Consider the following 18601-nt stretch of genomic DNA (forward strand, 5'->3'; position numbering starts at 1 on the left):
TAAAATGACTGCAAAGTTGGGAGGCGACAATTAGGCAAATAAAACAGCAAAAGAACTCCTACCGGGTAATTGAGAGAAAGGATATATTTAACAATCTCCATATACTCTCATAGTTTATTTTAACCTTCATAACAACGCTCTCGATTCGGGTGATCAAACAGGCTCACATTACAGAGTCAGCAACCTGCTGGAGCACACCACACTGAGCCTAAACCCTCTGCCCTGCGGAGAACAGTGCATTTGCACCCCTCAGCCTGGGAGCTCCGCACCCCACCTCTGCACCTCTGAGAGTTTGGGCCCTCGTCTCTCCTGCCCCCTCCCTCACTGGCTAGCACCGGCCTGGCTCACTAGGTTCATCAGTATAGCGGGACAACCCACAAGGAAGTACCTTTCTGGCCTGGTCTCCCCACAGCCAGCCTTCCCGCCGCTCCAGCCTTCCCGCAGCTCCAGCCTTCACACTGCACCCTCCAGAGTCGAAGGCGCTCTGAGGTCGGGCACGTTGTGTCCAATCCTGCCACCTCTGGGACTCCTAAACGGCCCTGCAAGCCCCTTCTGCCTTCACGCCTCCCCAGCGCTCCTCCGGCCCGGATCACACCCCGAACGGGCTCCCGCGGCTGCCCACGCAGGCCCACCTGCCGCCCGTGGCCGGAAGCGGGGGCGCCGCGCGCTGCACTCGCCTGCGCAGCCGCGCAACCGTGAGCACAACCGTGAGCGGTTGGTCGGGCTGTGGGGTCTCACCCGTCGGCCTGAGTGCTGAGGTCGCGCCTCGGGAGTCCTCGGTCCCTCTGTCCTTTGAGCCTGGGTTGGTGCGGGGGTGTTTGCGGGCCTGACACGCCGCCCTGACCGCTCAGTGAGTGGTGGCCGCGTTGCTCCACGGAGATGTGCTCGACGCCCGGACTGCCGACGCCGGGAGCCTCGCTGGTCCTGCGGGTGTCCTTCGTGGACGTGCATCGTGAGGTGATCCCCGTGCAGCTATGGGGGCTAGTGGGCGAGCGGCGGGACGAGTACCTGCGGCTGAACCGGGAGATCCAGGAAGCGGCGGCCACGTGTGGCCCGTGGGCGCTGGGCGGCGCCTCGGCCTCACCGGGCGAGCTGTGCCTGGTGCAAGTAGGGCTCCTGTGGCACCGCGGCCGCGTGGTCAGCCGGCAGGCGCAGGAGAGCCGCATCTTCCTGCTGGACGAGGGCCGTACCATCACAGCCGACGCGGGCTCGCTGGTGCCGGGGCGCAGCGAGTATTTCCACCTGCCCTCGGAGGTGCTGGGCTGCGTGCTGGCCGGCCTGGTGCCTGCGGGCGGAGGCTGCGCGGGTGGGGGCGAGCCCCAGCACTGGCCGGCCAGCGCCGTGGACTTCCTTAGCAAGCTGCAGGGCAAGGAGGTGCACGGGCGAGTCCTGGATGTGCTGCTGCTCCACCACCTGGTCCTTCTGGAGGTGCCTGCTCTTTCCCAGCAGATGCAGGAGCTCGGCCTGGCCCGGCAGGTACCCCACAACCTCTTCCGCTCGCTGCTCAAGCGCTACCTGTCGGCAACCAGTGGTGGCCTGGGCTCCAGGATCCCGGTCTTCCAGCGAATCCTGCCCAAGAAAGAGCAGCCGGGCCTCGATTACTTCTATCCCCAGCTGCAGCTGGGCGTGACGGAGCCGGTCGTGGTGACTCAAGTGTGCCATCCCCACCGCGTTCACTGCCAGCTGCGGAGCTTCTCGCAAGAGATCCACCGCCTCTCCGAGAGCATGGCCCACATATACCAGGATTCCTCGGGGACAGGGGATGAGAACTCCACCGTGGCCACCTGGGAAGAGCAGGAGGAGAGCCCAGACAAGCCAGGCTCTCCGTGTGCGTCGTGCGGGTTGGATGGACATTGGTACAGGGCGCTCCTGCTGGAGACTTTTCGGCCCCAGCGCTGTGCCCAGGTGCTTCACGTGGACTTTGGCAGGAAGGAGTTAGTGAGTTGCAGTAGCCTGCGCTACTTGCTGCCTGAATATTTTCGAATGCCGGTGGTGACCTACCCTTGTGCTTTGTATGGTCTCTGGGACGGTGGGAGAGGCTGGTCTCGGTCACAGGTCGGTGACCTAAAGGCACTGATACTGGGCCAAGCAGTGAATGCAAAAATTGAATTTTACTGCTCCTTTGAGCATGTGTATTACGTCACCCTTTATGGAGAAGATGGGCTGAATCTTAACTCTGTCTTCGGGGTCCAGTCCTGTTGCTTGGCTGACCGGTTTCTTCAGAACCCGGGCATAGAGGAGCAGGAGGAGGAGGCACAAGAACCAGATGCCGCCCTTCACTCTCAGTCTCCTGCTGAAGACGTGGATGAAGAGCTTCCACTCCTGGCCTTACGCTCTATCAGGTTAAAGATGAACGCCTTCTATGACGCCCAGGTAGAGTTTGTCAACAATCCTTCGGAGTTTTGGATTCGGTTGAGGAAACACAGTGGCACCTTCAGCAAGTTGATGCGGAGAATGTGCAGTTTCTATTCCTCAGCCAGTAGGCTGGATGGGATAGTTTTGAAACCTGAACCCGATGACCTTTGCTGTGTCAAATGGAAAGAAAACGGCTACTACCGGGCTCTGGTCACCAGATTAGATGACAAGAGTGTGGATGTGTTCTTAGTCGATCGAGGCAATTCAGAAAGTGTGGACTGGTATAATGTGAGGATGCTGCTTCCCCAGTTTAGACAGCTGCCAGCATTGGCTCTGAGGTGCACCCTGGCTGATATTTGGCCTTTGGCAGAGACTTGGAGCCAGGAAGCAATTTCCTTTTTTAAAAAGACTGTGCTCCACAAAGAATTAGTTATCCATGTCCTTGATAAGCAGGACAATCAATATGTTATTGAGATTCTTGATGAATCAAGAACAGGGGAAGAAAACATTAGTAAGGTAATTGCGCAAGCTGGATATGCCAAGTATCAGGAATTTGAAACAAAGGGAAATATTCCTGGACGTGCCCACTCCCCAGGGCATGTTTCAAACCATTTTACTGCTGGGAATAACAAACTGTCTTCTGCCAAGAAGGGAGAACAGGAAGCCAAGCGAGACAAGAAAACTACATCTGCTTCAGAAGCTTTGACTGACACAACAGCTGTTACAAAGGTTTCGGCTGCACTAGTTGTGCAGGAAAAAGAGAAAAGAGTATCTGTTTATTCTCCTCTTACACAGGATTTCTTGGAAATTATATCAGGCTCTTTTTGTAAAGGAAAGCTCAAAGTTGGAAGTACAGTAGATGTCAAAGTGTCTTATGTTGAAAACCCTGGCTATTTCTGGTGCCAGCTAACCAGGAACGTACAAAGATTTAAAACTCTGATGTGTGATATTCAGGACTGTTGCAAGGATACCCCTACTCCTTACCAGGGAACCACCCCCGCTTGTTTGGCACAACGACCAGCCAATGGGAAATGGGCCAGAGCTTTGATCAGTGGGGCACAATCTTCAGAGCATGTCAAAGTAGTATTTGTAGATTATGGAGACAAAGATGTGGTATCTGTGAAGAATATTTATTCAATTAGCGAAGAGTTTCTCAAAGTTAAGGCTCAGGCTTTTAGGTGCAGTCTTTATAATTTAATTCAGCCAACTGGCCAAAATCCTTTAGTTTGGGATGAAAAGGCAATACACGCTTTCAGTGAATTTGTGCACAATGCAGGGGTAGACAATCTAGAATTAAAATGCACAATATTTGCATTGGCCTCAATACATGATGAAGAACTGTTTAATGTCGTGGATTTGCTAACACCCTTTCAGAGTGCATGCCATTTTTTGGTAGAAAAGGGACTTGCGATACCCGTAAAACTTCAGAAGCCTCTGGAGTCCCCTGTTCAGCTACATTCTTACTACTATTCTACTCATGATATGAAAATTGGAAGTGAAGAATCAGTGTACGTAACACATGTTGATGACCCTTGGACATTTTATTGCCAGTTAGGAAGAAATGTAAATATTTTAGAGCAGTTGTCATGTAGTATTACACAACTAAGTCAAGTTTTGCTGAATTTAAAAACGTCTTCCTTGATCCCTGGAAGCTTGTGCCTTGCCAAGTACACTGATGGAAATTGGTATAGGGGGGTAATGATAGAAAGAGAACCGAATAAAATCTTCTTCGTTGATTTTGGGAACATTTATGTGGTAACCAATGACAGTCTGCTTCCAATACCTAGTGACGCATATGATGTCTTACTTTTGCCCATGCAAGCTGTCAAATGTTCATTGTCTGATATTCCTGATTGTATACCAGAAGAAGTTACAACATGGTTCCAGGAAACGGTTTTAGATAAGTCATTGAAGGCTTTGGTTGTAGCAAAAGATCCAGATGGAAGACTGATTATAGAACTATATGATGACAGTATTCAAATTAATGCTAATATTAATGAGAAGTTAGGGCGACTTGGTTACAAAGGCAGGAGAAGAAAAAAAAAAGAAAGTGAAGTACTCTCTACAACAGGCACTCCTGAAGTAAAAACGGAAAATAAGAAGTTGTCACCTGCAGACTATTTAAGTAAATCAGTAGAGAGCAAATTATGCAATATGGAGATCTTGGGAGAATCATACATACCTAAGATCAGCTTAGCCTGTAAGGAACTCAGACTTTTACAAAGTTCAACAAAAACAAACATAGTCACTCAACATCAGGCATCTGTGGGAAATAAAAATAATCAAGTGTCTTCATTAACAACAAAAATGAAAGAAGAAACTTTTGCTGAGCCACCACCTTTGAAAGCCACAAAACCTGAAACCCCTCTTGCAGAGAGTAAAACAGGAGATTCATATAATAAAGATTTGCCTCTAAAATTTTCTGAGTTTCCTCAGAAGACTATAATGCCTGGCTTTAAGACAACTGTATATATTTCTCATATAAATGACCTTTCAGACTTTTATGTTCAACTAACAGAAGATGAGGCTGAACTTAATTTTCTTTCAGAGAGATTAAACAATGTTAGTACAAAGCCAGAATGTTACGCAGGTCCAGCTTTGCAAAAGGGAGATGTAATATGCACCACTTTTCCAGAAGATAACTTATGGTATCGTGCTGTGGTCCAGGAAGAACAACCCAATGACCTCCTCTCTGTACAATTTATAGATTATGGCAATGTTTCTGTGGTTCATACGAACAAGATAGGTAAACTTGATGTGATTAATGCCCTGTTACCAAGCTTGTGCATTCACTGCTCCTTAAGGGGCCTTTGCGTTCCTGAGATTTTAAACAGTAAAGAAATGGTACATTACTTTTCCCAAAGGATAGATGAGGCTCAAATTGAGTGTGAATTTGTTAAATTTCACGACAGATGGGAAGTTATTCTTGCTGATGAACATGGGATCATAGCAGAAGATATGATTAGCAAATATGCTTTCCCTGGAAAAGCTGAAATAGGATGTTCTACTCAAATAATTAAAAGCGACTTTTCAAAGCCTGTCAACAAAACGGACATTGACACTTCGGTGTTTCTTAACTGGTATAACCCAAAGATGAAAACGATAAGCGCTTATGCCACTGTGATAGATGGGCCTGAATATTTTTGGTGTCAGTTTGCTGATACTCAGAAACTTCAGTATTTAGAAGTAGAAGTAAAAACTGTGGGAGAACAGGTAACAAATTGGAGAAGTTGTATCTCATGTCCTCATGTTGGAGATCCTTGCATCGTGAGATATAGAGAAGATGGGCGTTATTATAGGGCACTCATCACCAATATTTGTGAAGATTATCGTGTATCAATCAGGCTTGTGGACTTTGGAAACATCGAAGACTCTGTGGACCCCAAAGCACTCTACAACATTCCTTCTGAACTTCTGGTGGTTCCCATGCAAGCCTTTCCATGTTGCCTCTCGGGATTTAAGTTTCCCGAGGGTGTGTGCCCTCCAGAGGGAAATGACTATTTTTATGAATTAGTAACAGAAGATGTGTTGGAGATAACAATATTAGAAATCAAAAAGGATGTTTGTGATGTCCCTTTAGCAATTGTTGACTTGAAATGCAAAGGCAAAAGTATTAATGAGAAAATGAAGAAATATTCTAAGATTGGTGTTGGTAACAGTGATCTGCCCTATGAAAAAAATGGCCCAGAGCTAAAGGGAGCTCGTGGGTCCCCCGGTCCTGAGGTTGGACTTAAGAAACCAAGTACTAAAGCTGGACAAGAGAAAACGCTGTATGTGGAACCACAGATAGATGACCTCTCTGAGAGAATTAAAGAAGACTTAAACATTATTGAAACCAAACCAAATAAATTCTATGACCCTGAAACTGATAACATTTTTGAAGCTTTTGAAAACCCAAGGAAAGAGAAAATTGGCACTGAGGCCCTGGAAAGTCAAGAAGAATGCCAATTGGTTGACAAAGCAAAGTTTGATAATAAATACCTCGTTACAGGATTTAACACTTTGTTATTACCGTGTGCTAGTGAAACAGAGGAGATATTAGAACTTACTTCACTTGAGGTTCCGCTTTCTCCTGATGATGAATCAAGAGAATTCTTGGAACTGGAATCTATTGAGTTACAGCATTCTCTAGTCGGGGATGAAGAAACAGAAGAGCCCGAACTGGTGTCTCTCCCCGAAGGCTATGACACAGAAGCCACCCTGCAGCCATTTACCGTGCAACTTCCCCTCACCTGCGAAGCCGAGAAACAGCCAGAACTAGAATTACCTACAGCCCGTCTGTGTCTAGATGACGAAATAAACGCGTTGTGTTTAAGAGGTAGTCCGAAAGCCCAAGAATCCATGCATGCTGAGGACACAAGAAAATCAAATTCTGTGGAATGTTTTGATGACGAGCGTACGTTGCCGTTGCACCTCCATGGACAGAATTGTGATTCCCAAATGCAGCTTGAAGTGAACATATATGAAGAAGAATTTACAGGATATAAAAACAGAGATGCCATTTCATCACTCACTTCCTTGTTCTCTGAAGAAGAATCCAGAGATGGAAGGAAACACAGTAATGCTTTACCAGATTATGTCTCAGGTATGTGAATTTTTTCCCTTTGTCTTCATTTAACTTAGTGTCTTTCCAAATCACTTATTTGTCTTAAAGAACATAATTCTTATTTGAATTTGTAAAAATTAATTTTTTAGGGAAAAGGTTAAAACTTGAAAAGAGAGTCAGATTTGGAGGGTATTTTAAACATAGGGAAATTAAGTTGTGAAATAAGTGTAAAATAATACTTCACATGCTGGATGAAATACTGAATTATTTTGTGATTAAAAATAGAATGCTTAAAATCTGCCTCTCCAAAAAGTAATCACATTAAAATGTAAACAAAACATCTTTAAAAATCAAGAGGTTATTTTTTTCTGGTAAGTTTTTTGTTGGTTTGTTTGTTTTTTAAACATACTGTTCCTTTGCCAAGCACTATTGTAGGCCAGAATTTACAATGGGGATCATTTTCGCAGAGTTTTCAAATTTTAACTCTGGTATTTTGTTTCATGTATATACCTTGACATTCATTTAAAAGCTCTTAAACAAAAACTAGATTTAGGTAGCCTATGTTAATGAAAAAAGTTAACAGCCGTGAGTGAATATTGGAGCACATTTATTGTCAGTAACTTTTCTGTAAGTTATTTCTGCTGCAATTTTCTTGTCTATTTAATAAAATACAAAAATTAAATGAAATGGGTAACTTTAGGGTGTTTTTTTAATATATGTTAGACGTTTTAAATGTCAGTTTTTATGTTATTTAATTTGAGCCGCTGTACAAAATAGGGTTTCTCAATAGAGTGAGGAGGATGAAAATCACCGCAATCCTACCACAAGGAAATGACCGCTGTGAATGCTGTGTCCTATTTCCTTGCTGTGGTCTTTCACCCTCTGTGTGTGTGTGTATTTACATACAGTTTAAGAAATAGAGATCACACTGCACTACAGTGTGCAGGGCTTTATTTCAATCTCTTAAATAGGCTTTCAAGATGGTTTAATTCCATAGTATGCCATCCTGTGGATATATGATAATTTATTTAAATAATACACTAGAATTTTAGTCCCCATAGTTGCATTTTAATAATAATACGTAATAGCCTTGTGATAAGATTGTCTGCTCACTTGCAATACGCTGCTTTGCTGTAGAAGCGGTTGTAACCATAGACCATACCACGTAGCAATATTAACCAGCTTTTAGTAGTGATTTTTAATGTTTAGTAGTGATTTTTAATGTTAGAATCAGACTCACATCCTTAAAACACATCACGTGGGGATGGTTTTTGAGGAAAGTGGTAAGGAATTACATGGGGAGGGGCCCCTGGAAGAATTTAAAATAAAATCAAGGAAAGGTGACAAGCTTAGAACGTGTTGTACCGTACCTGGTAGTGATTATATAGGAATAGTAAAGGTAGAGTCTGTGTTTGCTTGTGTGTCTAACATTAAGGAATTGAGAGGTATGCACTGAGCCTCACTGTGTTCAATTTGGCAGCTCCACCAGAGAACGCCTATTCTCTGAAAGGATTTAATGTTGGATCCCAATGCGTTGTGTGGTCAAGTCTAAGAAACACGTGGTCTAAATGTGAGATTTTGGAAATAGCTGAAGAAGGCACAAGGGTAAGTTAAAGCTGAAGTACTTCGTCTCAAAATGCACTTGCAGACTGTTAAGGAAATGTGATCAGATGAGAAAATGCAATTAAACGGATGTTCACTGGCTCATTCCCCCTGATATTTTGATGCAGTGCAAAAATCATTTCTAAAGTTCGTATATCAGCATCCTAGCCAGAAATCATCTTAGGCTCTTTCATCTCCCTTACCCCGGAAATCCTATCAGTCACCAAGTTCCACACTCTTCCACTTCTTAGCAATTAGTTAAAACTTTGTATGTCTCATGCCACTACCTTGGTTAAGCCCCTCGTTGTACAACCGGAAAACTCTAATAGCCTTCTGTTTGGTTTACTTCTTCCAGTCTTCCCTCAACTGATTCGTCACACTGCCAGTGTGACATTTGTCAGCTGTAAGTCTGACTACATCCTTCCTGGGTGTAGAAGTTCTTGGGGACTTGCAGTTGATGGTGTTTCTCCTGTGATCTGAAAACCACCTGTATCCCAGTCACCTGGGGTGTTAAACTGTCGATTCCTGGGCCGTGCCCTGGCTGGCTGACTCAGAATTTCTGGGCACAGGACCAGGACTGTGCATTCTTATACCGTTAAAATTTGAGAATCACTGGCCTGGAATAGAAAAGTCAAGCTCATCAACATGGTTGGTCCTTCAAGATTAAGTGTCGATGCATGATCTAGGCTTAGGTCTTACTCCTGTATGTTTTGTACTTTATATCAAATGAACATCCAACTGCTTGATTTCTCTTACATGTACTAAACTATTCTGCTTGGGTTTTTTTGATGTATTTAGTAACGCGGTTCTATTTGCCTATATTCTATCCCTTTCACAATGGGTTAATTTCCACTTATCTTTAAAAGGTTTATTTCAGCCATTGCCTCTTCCAGGAAGCATTTACTAGCATTATTTTCTAACTCTCTCCATCTCTTTCCCACCCTAAATCAGTTACAATATTTGGAAACTACAAATTTTTATGATGTATTTTTTTCCTCTGGTAGGTTTTGAACCTTTCAAATGGCATGGAAGAGATAGTAAACCCTGAGAATGTCTGGAATGGCATACCCAAATTGGATAAGAGTCCATCTGAGGTATGGAATTATAGAAATAGTAATTCATAAGAGCATTGTCCTTCATTTTAAAAGGTGACAAACTATTTCCAAAGCCCTTGTGTTTAAAAATAATGGGAAGAAAAAGTACTAATATTGTAATAACAAAAATGAAAAACAGCAATGACAAAATCAGTGTTACTGGACTTTATGCCACCACATATCCTTTTGGGCAAGCTAGTTATTAATGTTTTACTCCCTGATTTTTATTTTGGGATTTAAAAACGGAAAATTGTTTAGTGTTCATGATCTTCGTACAATACATTTGATGCAGAAATCCTAGGAAAATGGCAAAGTTAAAAAGGGGAAAGTATCACCTATAATACATTCATCCAAAGATAAACAGATTGATCTGTTTGGTGTTATTTCATAGTTTTTCTGTTTATATGAAATACTCATATATCATCTACATATTTTGAACATAGTTGACTTCTTTCTACACACAGGTTTATATTCTGTGTTTTTCATTTAAAATTACAAGGTGGGCAATTTCCCATGCCATTTGAGTTTATCCTATTTGGAATTTGTTGAACTTCTTGCTTCAGAGTCTGTGTCTGACAGTTCCAATATCTGGTCATCTCAGGGTTTGCATCTGCCGATTATCTTGAGAAACGATTAGCTTTTCCTGCTTCTTTTTATGTTGAGTAATTTTGTATTATACCCTGAATGTTTGTAAGAAGACTTTGGATCCTGTTAAAATCCTTTAGAAAATATCGAAGGTTTTGTTTTAACAGGTGATCAACCCAGTTAGATTCATACCACAAGTCCTGTCTGTGCTTCTGTGTTTGCTGCTCCAGTGTCAGTTTAATTTTCTAAGCCTTTGCTATAATGTTAGGGCTGCCCAGGACATAAGCCACTCGGGGTAGTGTGGACCTCGGGCAGTGGCGTATGCTGTAGCTGAGGTGTGAAAGACTCTACTATGCTTGGTTGGTTCTCTCCTGTATGTGCATAATTCAGGGGGGACCTTGGGACCTACATCGGCTCACGTATGGTATTAGTATCGGGGTTTCACATTTTCCAATTTTTTTTCTCCCTGAGATTTTCTCCACACTTCCAGATTCCAAGGGTCCTCTTTCATCCAGCCCCTAGGGATCCCTTTTTCTGGTCCTTTGGCCGGAAGGCATATTTCTAGCCAGGTTTTCCCTCTGAGCGGCCATGCAGTTCTGTTTGAGCCTGCCTTGGGAGTGAAGTAGATAAAGAGAAAAAAAAAAACAAAAAAAACTCCTCCCCCAACTCTTCAAATCACAGAGGGCCTTTTCCCAGTTCCACAGCCAGAGTCTGCTGTCAAGACTTTTAGGTGCCTGCACTGTGACTGCTGTCCCCAGGCCATGACTGGAGCAGCTTTCAAGACAGGGCCAGGAGAAAACAAACAAACACACGATGAAAGGATTTCCTACCCACTCCCAATTCTCTAGCCTTCAGAGGCCTCTTTTCCCAGTGCACTGGCTAGAAATAAGGGATTTCTCACAGAGTTTTACTGTCCACCGCAGCTGGAGAGCTCTGATTTGGTCCAACCTCAGGTCAAACCTAGGAGACAAGGAAGAGGGACAGACAGACAGACAGACAGACAGACAGACAGAATATACCTGTGAAACTCACCCCTATTACGAGTTATTATTCAAGTTTTTAGTTCAGTCCTCATTCTTGCTTACTTTTCAGAGTCCACAGGTACTGGATTTTGTATTGTTTCCAGAATTTTTAGTTGTAGTCAGTGTAAGAGAGAAACTATTTGGTTTATCCATCTTGGCTGCAAGAAGTAGGCTACAAGTGCAGAATATTCCATGACATTAATGGTCAATAATTTATTAAACCATTTCTCCTAGTGTTGGACATTTAGGTAGTTTGAAAAGTTTCACTATGAAAGATCATTGAACATATCTCTTCACCTTATGTTAATTCCAATGTTTACTTGTCAAAAATAATAGTCTGCTTCACGAATGTTGCATTAGTATTTACTAAAACTTTTACATTCTCATCTTTTCCACTAATTTTTAAGAATCCACAGACAAATACATCGATCTAGACTTACAGTATTTTTTTTGGATAAACTGCACCACACCTGCCAAATAGTAGAGAATCATTTAAGACGATTTAAAGTGTTCATAAAATAATATAGACACAACTATTAATACCTAGCACTTTCAGCTGATTAGCAAATACAGAAACTATCTATGAGTAAGGCTTCACATTTTTACTGGGTTCTTAATGACAGTTAAATGATCCTTTCCTTAAATTTGAAGAAACTTAGATGCCTGTCTACAGATGAGCTGGTTTTGCACTTCAAAAGTGAATATTGTGAGTCATTACGTTATGCATGACCATTTTTTTGTGATACATCAAGTCACTATAATCTGGGAGTCTGTTGGATTACATTTTTTTTTTTTGCATCTGAGCTATTTTATTTCACCATAAGAATATGTCTCCGGAATTCATTTCTGTAACACATCATTCATACACAGTATGCTATTAGGTGTTGAGAAGAACCTAGAAGAAGTATCCCTCTTCAGTAAGTCTTTAATAAAGCATCGGTTATGTGTTTGAGCAGCAGCCCCTTGAACAATGCACCAGACACCACTAGCGTTGTGGAAGTTTGGGAGCTAAAAATTGGAAAAGGGTCCTTTATTCCCTGGGTGCAAAGCACCAGTAGAGATGGTCCAGAGAAATGAGTAGTTGAAGAATAAAAAATGTACTTGAGGTCATTCTTTACTATAAAATCAGATTGTCATACTTTTAAAAGGATTATTTTTTGTTGGCTATACCATTTTTCTGGTTTATCTATGGTCCCCTTTCTGATTTTAATTATTTTGTTCCTATAATAAAAAACTGGTTGTAATCCAAAGGTTCCTTTTGTTAGGCTATATTCCAAGCAGGCCTGGGAAAAGATCTTTACTTCATGTCATCGGAGGATGCCTCAATTAAAGGTAACTTGTGTTTCTAAAACAAAATACTTTTATCACCCAGAATGCCAAATCTTAAAGATACCGTTACCCTGAATCCTCAAACAAAAATGGTTTATCAATTTCTTTGGATGTTAGTAGTAGGAAAACAAAACACTTTAGCTAAAAATGTTAAATGTGCTTATGGGGATAAATACCCAAAAAGAGGAATTCTTGAAATACATAGGAAATGTGTTTGTTGATTGAATTAATCTTGAAAGTTAAATTGTGAATATGATAAATTCGTATTTTAAAGGATTTTCTCAGTGTTAATTAGTCCACATGTTCAAATGACCTATTGGAATTTCTGGATTTTTAGTTTATCTATGTGATAAGATATAATTTGTTGGAAGTTTTTGCTTAGTGTGTGATCATGTTCATAAGTACGTATCACACTGGTTCTTCGAACAGAGGCAAATTGAAAATGTAATCAGCTCTTGGTGGCTTCTGTATTATGAGAAAAATACACTCTAATCTGAGAGAACAATGGACTAACTTGTTATCAGCCTTGGTAACATCATTCTAGCAAAACGTAAAATATGCCAACTTCATAATCTTTTAGAGACACTTAGTTTGATAATAGGTAGAGTGTGAGAGCCAAAGTACTAAAACAAAGTAAAAAAATCATTTCTGGAGGAATAATTCTCTGTAGTAATTAGAATACTCCTCTGGCCCCTCTCCCCATTTTTTAGAGGACATTACATTTGCTATGGTGGCACCCATGTAAATAATTTTCTCGCGTTCCTGTTTCTTTCTCACATTGAGGTTTTCCCTTCTTGTTTCAGAAAAGGGGTTTGAAGGTGATACAGGTTTAACTGTGGATCCATAGATGGTGACCAGTCAGTCAGAAGCTGTTCTTAAACAAGTGGCATCTTACTCCGGAAAAACAGAGTATTTGAGCAGATTGACAGCATGTAATCAAAAGAAGTTGTCATTTTTGAAACCTTTGGTATGTGTTAAAAACAAAATAGGTCTCAGGTTGACTGTGCAATGTATTTATAGGGACGTTGCCGTATATGTGGATCTGGGCTCTTTCCTCTCCCTTTAAATGTATTATATTTCTAATCAGTTGGGAGGATTGATTTTGCTAACCAATTTTCTAACATATTACTCATATTTCAAAAAAAAAAACTACTTTGGTTTCTTTTGAATATAGTATTTAAATTGAAATAGAAAATTAGAGGTTTATGACAAGTATATTATACAATGCTACTTTGGAGGATGGCTTTGAAATTCCTTCAGAATTTTTGTTTTGTTTCCGAAGCTTTGTCTTGTGTGTCTAGTTAAACGTTTGACTATCTTGTTTGAATTTGGAAGTATTCTAACATGACACAATATTTGAATAAAGTTTATCCTTAAAGATGTAGTGGTCTCATTTCATGAAAAATGAAACAAGACTCTGTGATATCTGTGGTTGTGGCATACCTGGAGTAATGGAACCACAATTCTACAATTAGAGGAAACATAGCAATATTAATAATTGTTAGCTCTGTGTTTTAGTCACACACTGGTACTCTAAATGCATGTTCTCATTTAACGTTTACTCGGAGGTGCATATTAATATTATCCATGTTTTATAGGTGAGAAAATTGAAGCTTTTTAGAGAAAAATAACTTGCCTAAGGGCAAAGAGCTAGTGAATCTCAGAGGCTTGGTCAGACCTGGATCCATCTAACGTTCAAAGGCCGTGCTTTTAAGCATGTTTTTGTATGGGAGGCAGTATGCGAAGTCCAGATCCTAGCTTTAGGAAACAGATCCTACATAGCTGTAGATAGATGTGTGACCTGGGCGGGTTAGGTGATGTCTTTTGGAGCTGTGCTCTTCCTCGTCTGTAAAATGGGAATAATAAAACCTTTCTTGCTGTGTTTTTAAGATTATAAATAATGTATGTAAATTACCTGAAAAGGAGTAGGAATTCGATAAATATTTCCTTCTTTTCCCTGAAAGATACTCAGTATCATGTTTCCCCGAAAATAAGACCTAACCGGAAAATAAGCCCTAGCATGATTTTTCAGGATGACATCTGTCGTACGGGGCGCCAGGTGGGGTCTCTGCTCCCGCTCCCCACACAAGAACGCAGGATATGGTGAGGCCAAAAAGGAACACCCACGGAGCCATAGGTAGGGGAGTCATACCACTATATTCTCTCTGGCGGCACTATACTCTCAATGGAGGCTGGATCCACACTGTCTGCAAACCGCCATCCACGCTTGCCAGCCCAGCCGCCATCTTCTTGCTAGCCCCCATTCTTCTCTCTGTTAGCGTAGCCACAGCAGTTATATTAGTGGCCAATGGCTCACTGGTTACAGCTGACGGCCAACTAGCCACAGCTGATGGCCATGCAATCACATTGATGGCCATTTACTACCTGAGCCAGCACCTGTCTATGTGAGGCCGAGAGCCTGGAAACTGCTTTTTGGGGTTTGGCCCCACAACATCCCCTGAACATAAGCCCTAATGTATCTTTTGGAGCAAAAATTAGTATAAGACCCGGTCTTATTTTCGGGGAAACACAGTATGTACTATGTGTTTTGTTTTTTAACCTTAACTCATTGGATCCTTTCAGCAGTTGTTTTCTCCTTTGTTGTGCCACCAGCAAAGGATTTTAAAGAGATGCAATTGAATGGGACATCAATACAAATGGGATGGCTGTTCATCTCTAAAATGGGTAGAAGGTTTGCTACATGACAGCAAGAAAAAGATATGTGTATGAAACATTATCAGACCCTGAAGTCTGATAGAAACAGTGAGAATTAAGCGCCTTAAAAGCTGAGTATAATTCCAGTGAGTAGAAAGGAGAGGGTTTTGCATTAAACATAATTGAGGTAGATGAGAATATCCTGAGATAATAAATAGACAAGTTTGGCTCATTCATGTAGAAGATACACGTGTGAAGTACTGAGAGAAAGGGTCAGAGAAGATGCATTAGGGCCAGTTTATAGAAAGCCTTCAATTTCACGCTGAGGAGTTTAATGCTGTATTTTAACATTTTTTATCTGAGTGGCCTAGGATAGGAGAAACCAAATTCCTCCAAATGAATGATTTTGCACCTTAAAACTTGAAGATAGGCCTGAAGTGCCCAATCAGGACACACCGTTATTTATTAACTGGGCAAAAAGGGTAGGGATGGAATAGTTAGTTAACCGGGCTTACTTACTAAGTATTGATTATCCCTGTTCACACAGGCTTAATTACACTAATTATGGAGAATTCATAGGAACAAGACCATACTTAGACTGAAATACTTTTAACTAATAAAGTGGCATAAGTTTTTATACCCATTGGGAAACAAGCAAAACAAACAAACAACATTTTCCTTGACTCCCAGATGCATAAGTACACAATTTTTAAAGTATCTCTTTACCTCCATTTATTGTTCTATTCTACTTCCTATAAAATTAAAAACATTCATTAAATAAAACTAATTGGAAAATAAAGCAGTTAAAAGTAATTCTGAGTGTTTCCTTTGTTAGACTTCCCAGGTTTTGGGTGCATAACTAATTTAATTTGTAATAGCTGGAATCTCTGGCCTCTCTTACGCACCTTTCTTTAGTACCATGTTTCGCCAAAAATAAGACCTAGCCGGACAATCAGGTCTAATGCGTCTTTTGGAGCAAAAATTAATATAAGGCCCTGTCTTATTTTACTATAATATAAGTCAGGGTCTATAATATAATAATATAATATAATATAATATAATATAATATAATATAATATAATATATATATATATATATATAATATAATATATATAATATAATATATATAATATATATAATATAATATAATATAATATAATATAATATAAATACCAGGTCTTAATTTTTGCTCCAAAAGACGCATTAGAGCTGATTGTCTGGCTAGGTCTTATTTTCGGGGAAACAGGGTAAGTAGAACCCACCAGAGATAAACCATTAAAGTAAATTTACCAGCTTTCTTTCATCTGTGTTATTCTGCTACCTTTGCCTTGTCTCCAATATTCTTACCCTTGTTTCACTCCCCATCTACTGTGTCTCCCGAAAATAAGACCTCACCAGAATATAAGCCCTAGCATGATTTTTCAGGGTGACATCCCCTGAACATAATAAGCCCTAATGCGTCTTTTGGAGCAAAAATTAATATAAGATCTGGTCTTGTTTTCGGGAAACACGGTAGTCGTCATATTCAAATTATATAGTATCACTAATTATGTGTAAAGCAATGACTTTATTATCTGCTTGATCCAGTTTTTCTTAACATGACCAGAAGTAAAGAGCAGTGCTGCCAAGTTCTACTGAGAATGCCATGTTGTGAAAACTCAACTCTACGGCTCATAATAGAAAAGAGAGGCAAGAAAATCTGTTTTTATTGCATTTTTAGGGAGTATTATGCTATTGCAACATGTTTTCAGTGGCATCATGCCTGTTTTAATATCCTTGTTCATTAAAGTAATGTACAAACAGTTATCAACTTGAGCACTACAAAAGGATCATTTTAGGAAAAGTAAAATTTAGGCTGGTATGAATTTTATATACAGCAGTCTACATTTGAAGGAAAAATATCTTAATCGAAGCTTCAATCTCTAGTATGGTATAGCCTAAATTTTTTAATATGAGTACATTGGGAAAATACATTAAAATCACACACGTGCGTGTACACACACACACACACACACACACACACACACACACACACACACACACCTTGAGACCGTTTTAAAATAAGACTTTAAAAAAAAGGACTTTTAATCTAAATTCTGTTTCTCTGTTCCTGTAGAGTTCTGTAGAGTGACAGTTTGCTTGGTTGTGTCAATGTTGGTCCCTGGAATAAGATTTTCATCTTTCCCTTCAATCAAATCATTCCACTGATCAAAATCTTTCTGCAGTTCTGTAAAATAGAAATGTCAATGAACAGTCAACTTTTGAGCGCACTAAACAGCGGAGTGCCACTAGGTGGCAGCATAACACCACACACTGTAGAGTCTGCGTCATGATCAGGGAGACCCGCTCTTCTCTGCAGAGCCGCAGGCAGCCAGGCCGCTTCAGCGGCTGCATCTGAATGCGAGATGGGATTGAGGCCCTGTGCTGTCACGGTCCTCAGCATGGAGGTCCACCTCAGCCTTCACGGAAAGACCGTTAGTTAGCTTTCATAAGCCGATTTACCACGTGGTATGCAACACAGCAAAATTAAATTGCTCAAATATTTGGTTTCAAACAGATTTACTGCTATGTCAAATTGTAAACCGCTGGAGACTTGTTAAAATGGGATTAAGGCTGTGTTAGGATTGTTGTGTCCTGAGCATGGTCTGGTGTGTGTGTCACGAAAGAATATCAGTTTCTTACCTAAATGCTTCTGTAAGAATGCCAGTGAAGCTTTGTTGCTAAGATCAATAGCTACCTTCGAATCTATTGTTCCTTGTAATGTAAACATATGTCCAATCATTTTGCCAGTTGCAAAAGTGAAGTCAGCAAAATTCTGATGGACTGAACCCCTGAAAGGTAAATGAGACATTTCACAAATCACATTGTTTGATCAAATTACCTTTGTAGTTAGGGTGCAGGAAAGATACCAGCCTGGTTGACTTATTTACCGATAACCAAAGAAACAAAACTTACTGACTCGATCTCCTTAGTATGAATTTGAGGGTCACAGACTATTGATGTAGGGGTCCTACCATACATACTCGTCTTTCCTTCTAGAGAAACAATTCCAAGATTCCTGTCTTGCTTGGCATCTTGTCTTTTAGGAGAAATGATTCCAGCTTTTTAGAGGACTGGAATACTTGCAATTTGAGTAGATGGAATGTGTTATATGTTGGAGGGACGCTGAACTCAGAGCCAGAATCCTGCTCCCTCACCACTAACACTTAACTTGATATCGATTTGATGCTAATCAAAAACACTTTAGATGTAAGCCTTGGATTAAGTAGATTAAAAACAAAACAAAACACTTCTCCTTGTATTATTTAAACTGTAAGCACCTTACAAATACCACTATACTGCACTTTAAATTCACCAACAGCCGACCATCGAATAGAATGGCCTTTTTTAGTGCTCATTTTTTATTACTTCTG

At 40.9% G+C, this 18601-nt stretch overlaps 2 protein-coding genes across 4 annotated transcripts in view; one reads left to right on the forward strand and one right to left on the reverse strand.

Moving 5' to 3' along the window:
* The first annotated feature begins 418 nt into the window (after positions 1-418).
* Positions 419-11156, forward strand: TDRD6 (tudor domain containing 6). The gene is made up of 3 exons (XM_019734667.2): positions 419-6940; positions 8382-8506; positions 9508-11156. The coding sequence occupies exons 1-3, from the start codon at positions 880-882 to the stop codon at positions 9625-9627; spliced, it is 6306 nt and encodes a 2101-aa protein (XP_019590226.2). The 5' UTR covers positions 419-879; the 3' UTR covers positions 9628-11156.
* Positions 11157-16876: 5720 nt separating this feature from the next.
* The window catches only part of PLA2G7 (phospholipase A2 group VII), a 40541-nt gene continuing 38816 nt past the window's right edge, over positions 16877-18601 (reverse strand). For all 3 annotated transcript variants that reach the window (XM_074333035.1, XM_074333034.1, XM_019734669.2), the window contains 2 exons: positions 17871-18019; positions 16877-17415 (listed from right to left, as the gene is read on the reverse strand). In XM_074333035.1, the coding sequence (XP_074189136.1) occupies positions 17273-17415; positions 17871-18019 (292 nt within the window). In that variant the 3' untranslated portion in view covers positions 16877-17272. The remainder of the gene's footprint in view (positions 17416-17870; positions 18020-18601) is intronic.

The sequence above is a fragment of the Rhinolophus sinicus genome, linkage group LG05 (genome assembly GCF_036562045.2).
Source record: "Rhinolophus sinicus isolate RSC01 linkage group LG05, ASM3656204v1, whole genome shotgun sequence".
NCBI lineage: Eukaryota > Metazoa > Chordata > Mammalia > Chiroptera > Rhinolophidae > Rhinolophus > Rhinolophus sinicus.

What these genes read in the sequence shown, in the direction of transcription:
- TDRD6 (XM_019734667.2), top strand. Translation starts at nt 880, where the DNA reads ATGTGCTCGACGCCCGGACTGCCGACGCCGGGAGCCTCGCTGGTCCTG. An exon ending in TTTACCAGATTATGTCTCAG is followed by an intron (nt 6,941 to 8,381) that starts GTATGTGAATTT and finishes TCAATTTGGCAG; the next exon opens with CTCCACCAGAGAACGCCTAT. An exon ending in TAGCTGAAGAAGGCACAAGG is followed by an intron (nt 8,507 to 9,507) that starts GTAAGTTAAAGC and finishes TTCCTCTGGTAG; the next exon opens with GTTTTGAACCTTTCAAATGG.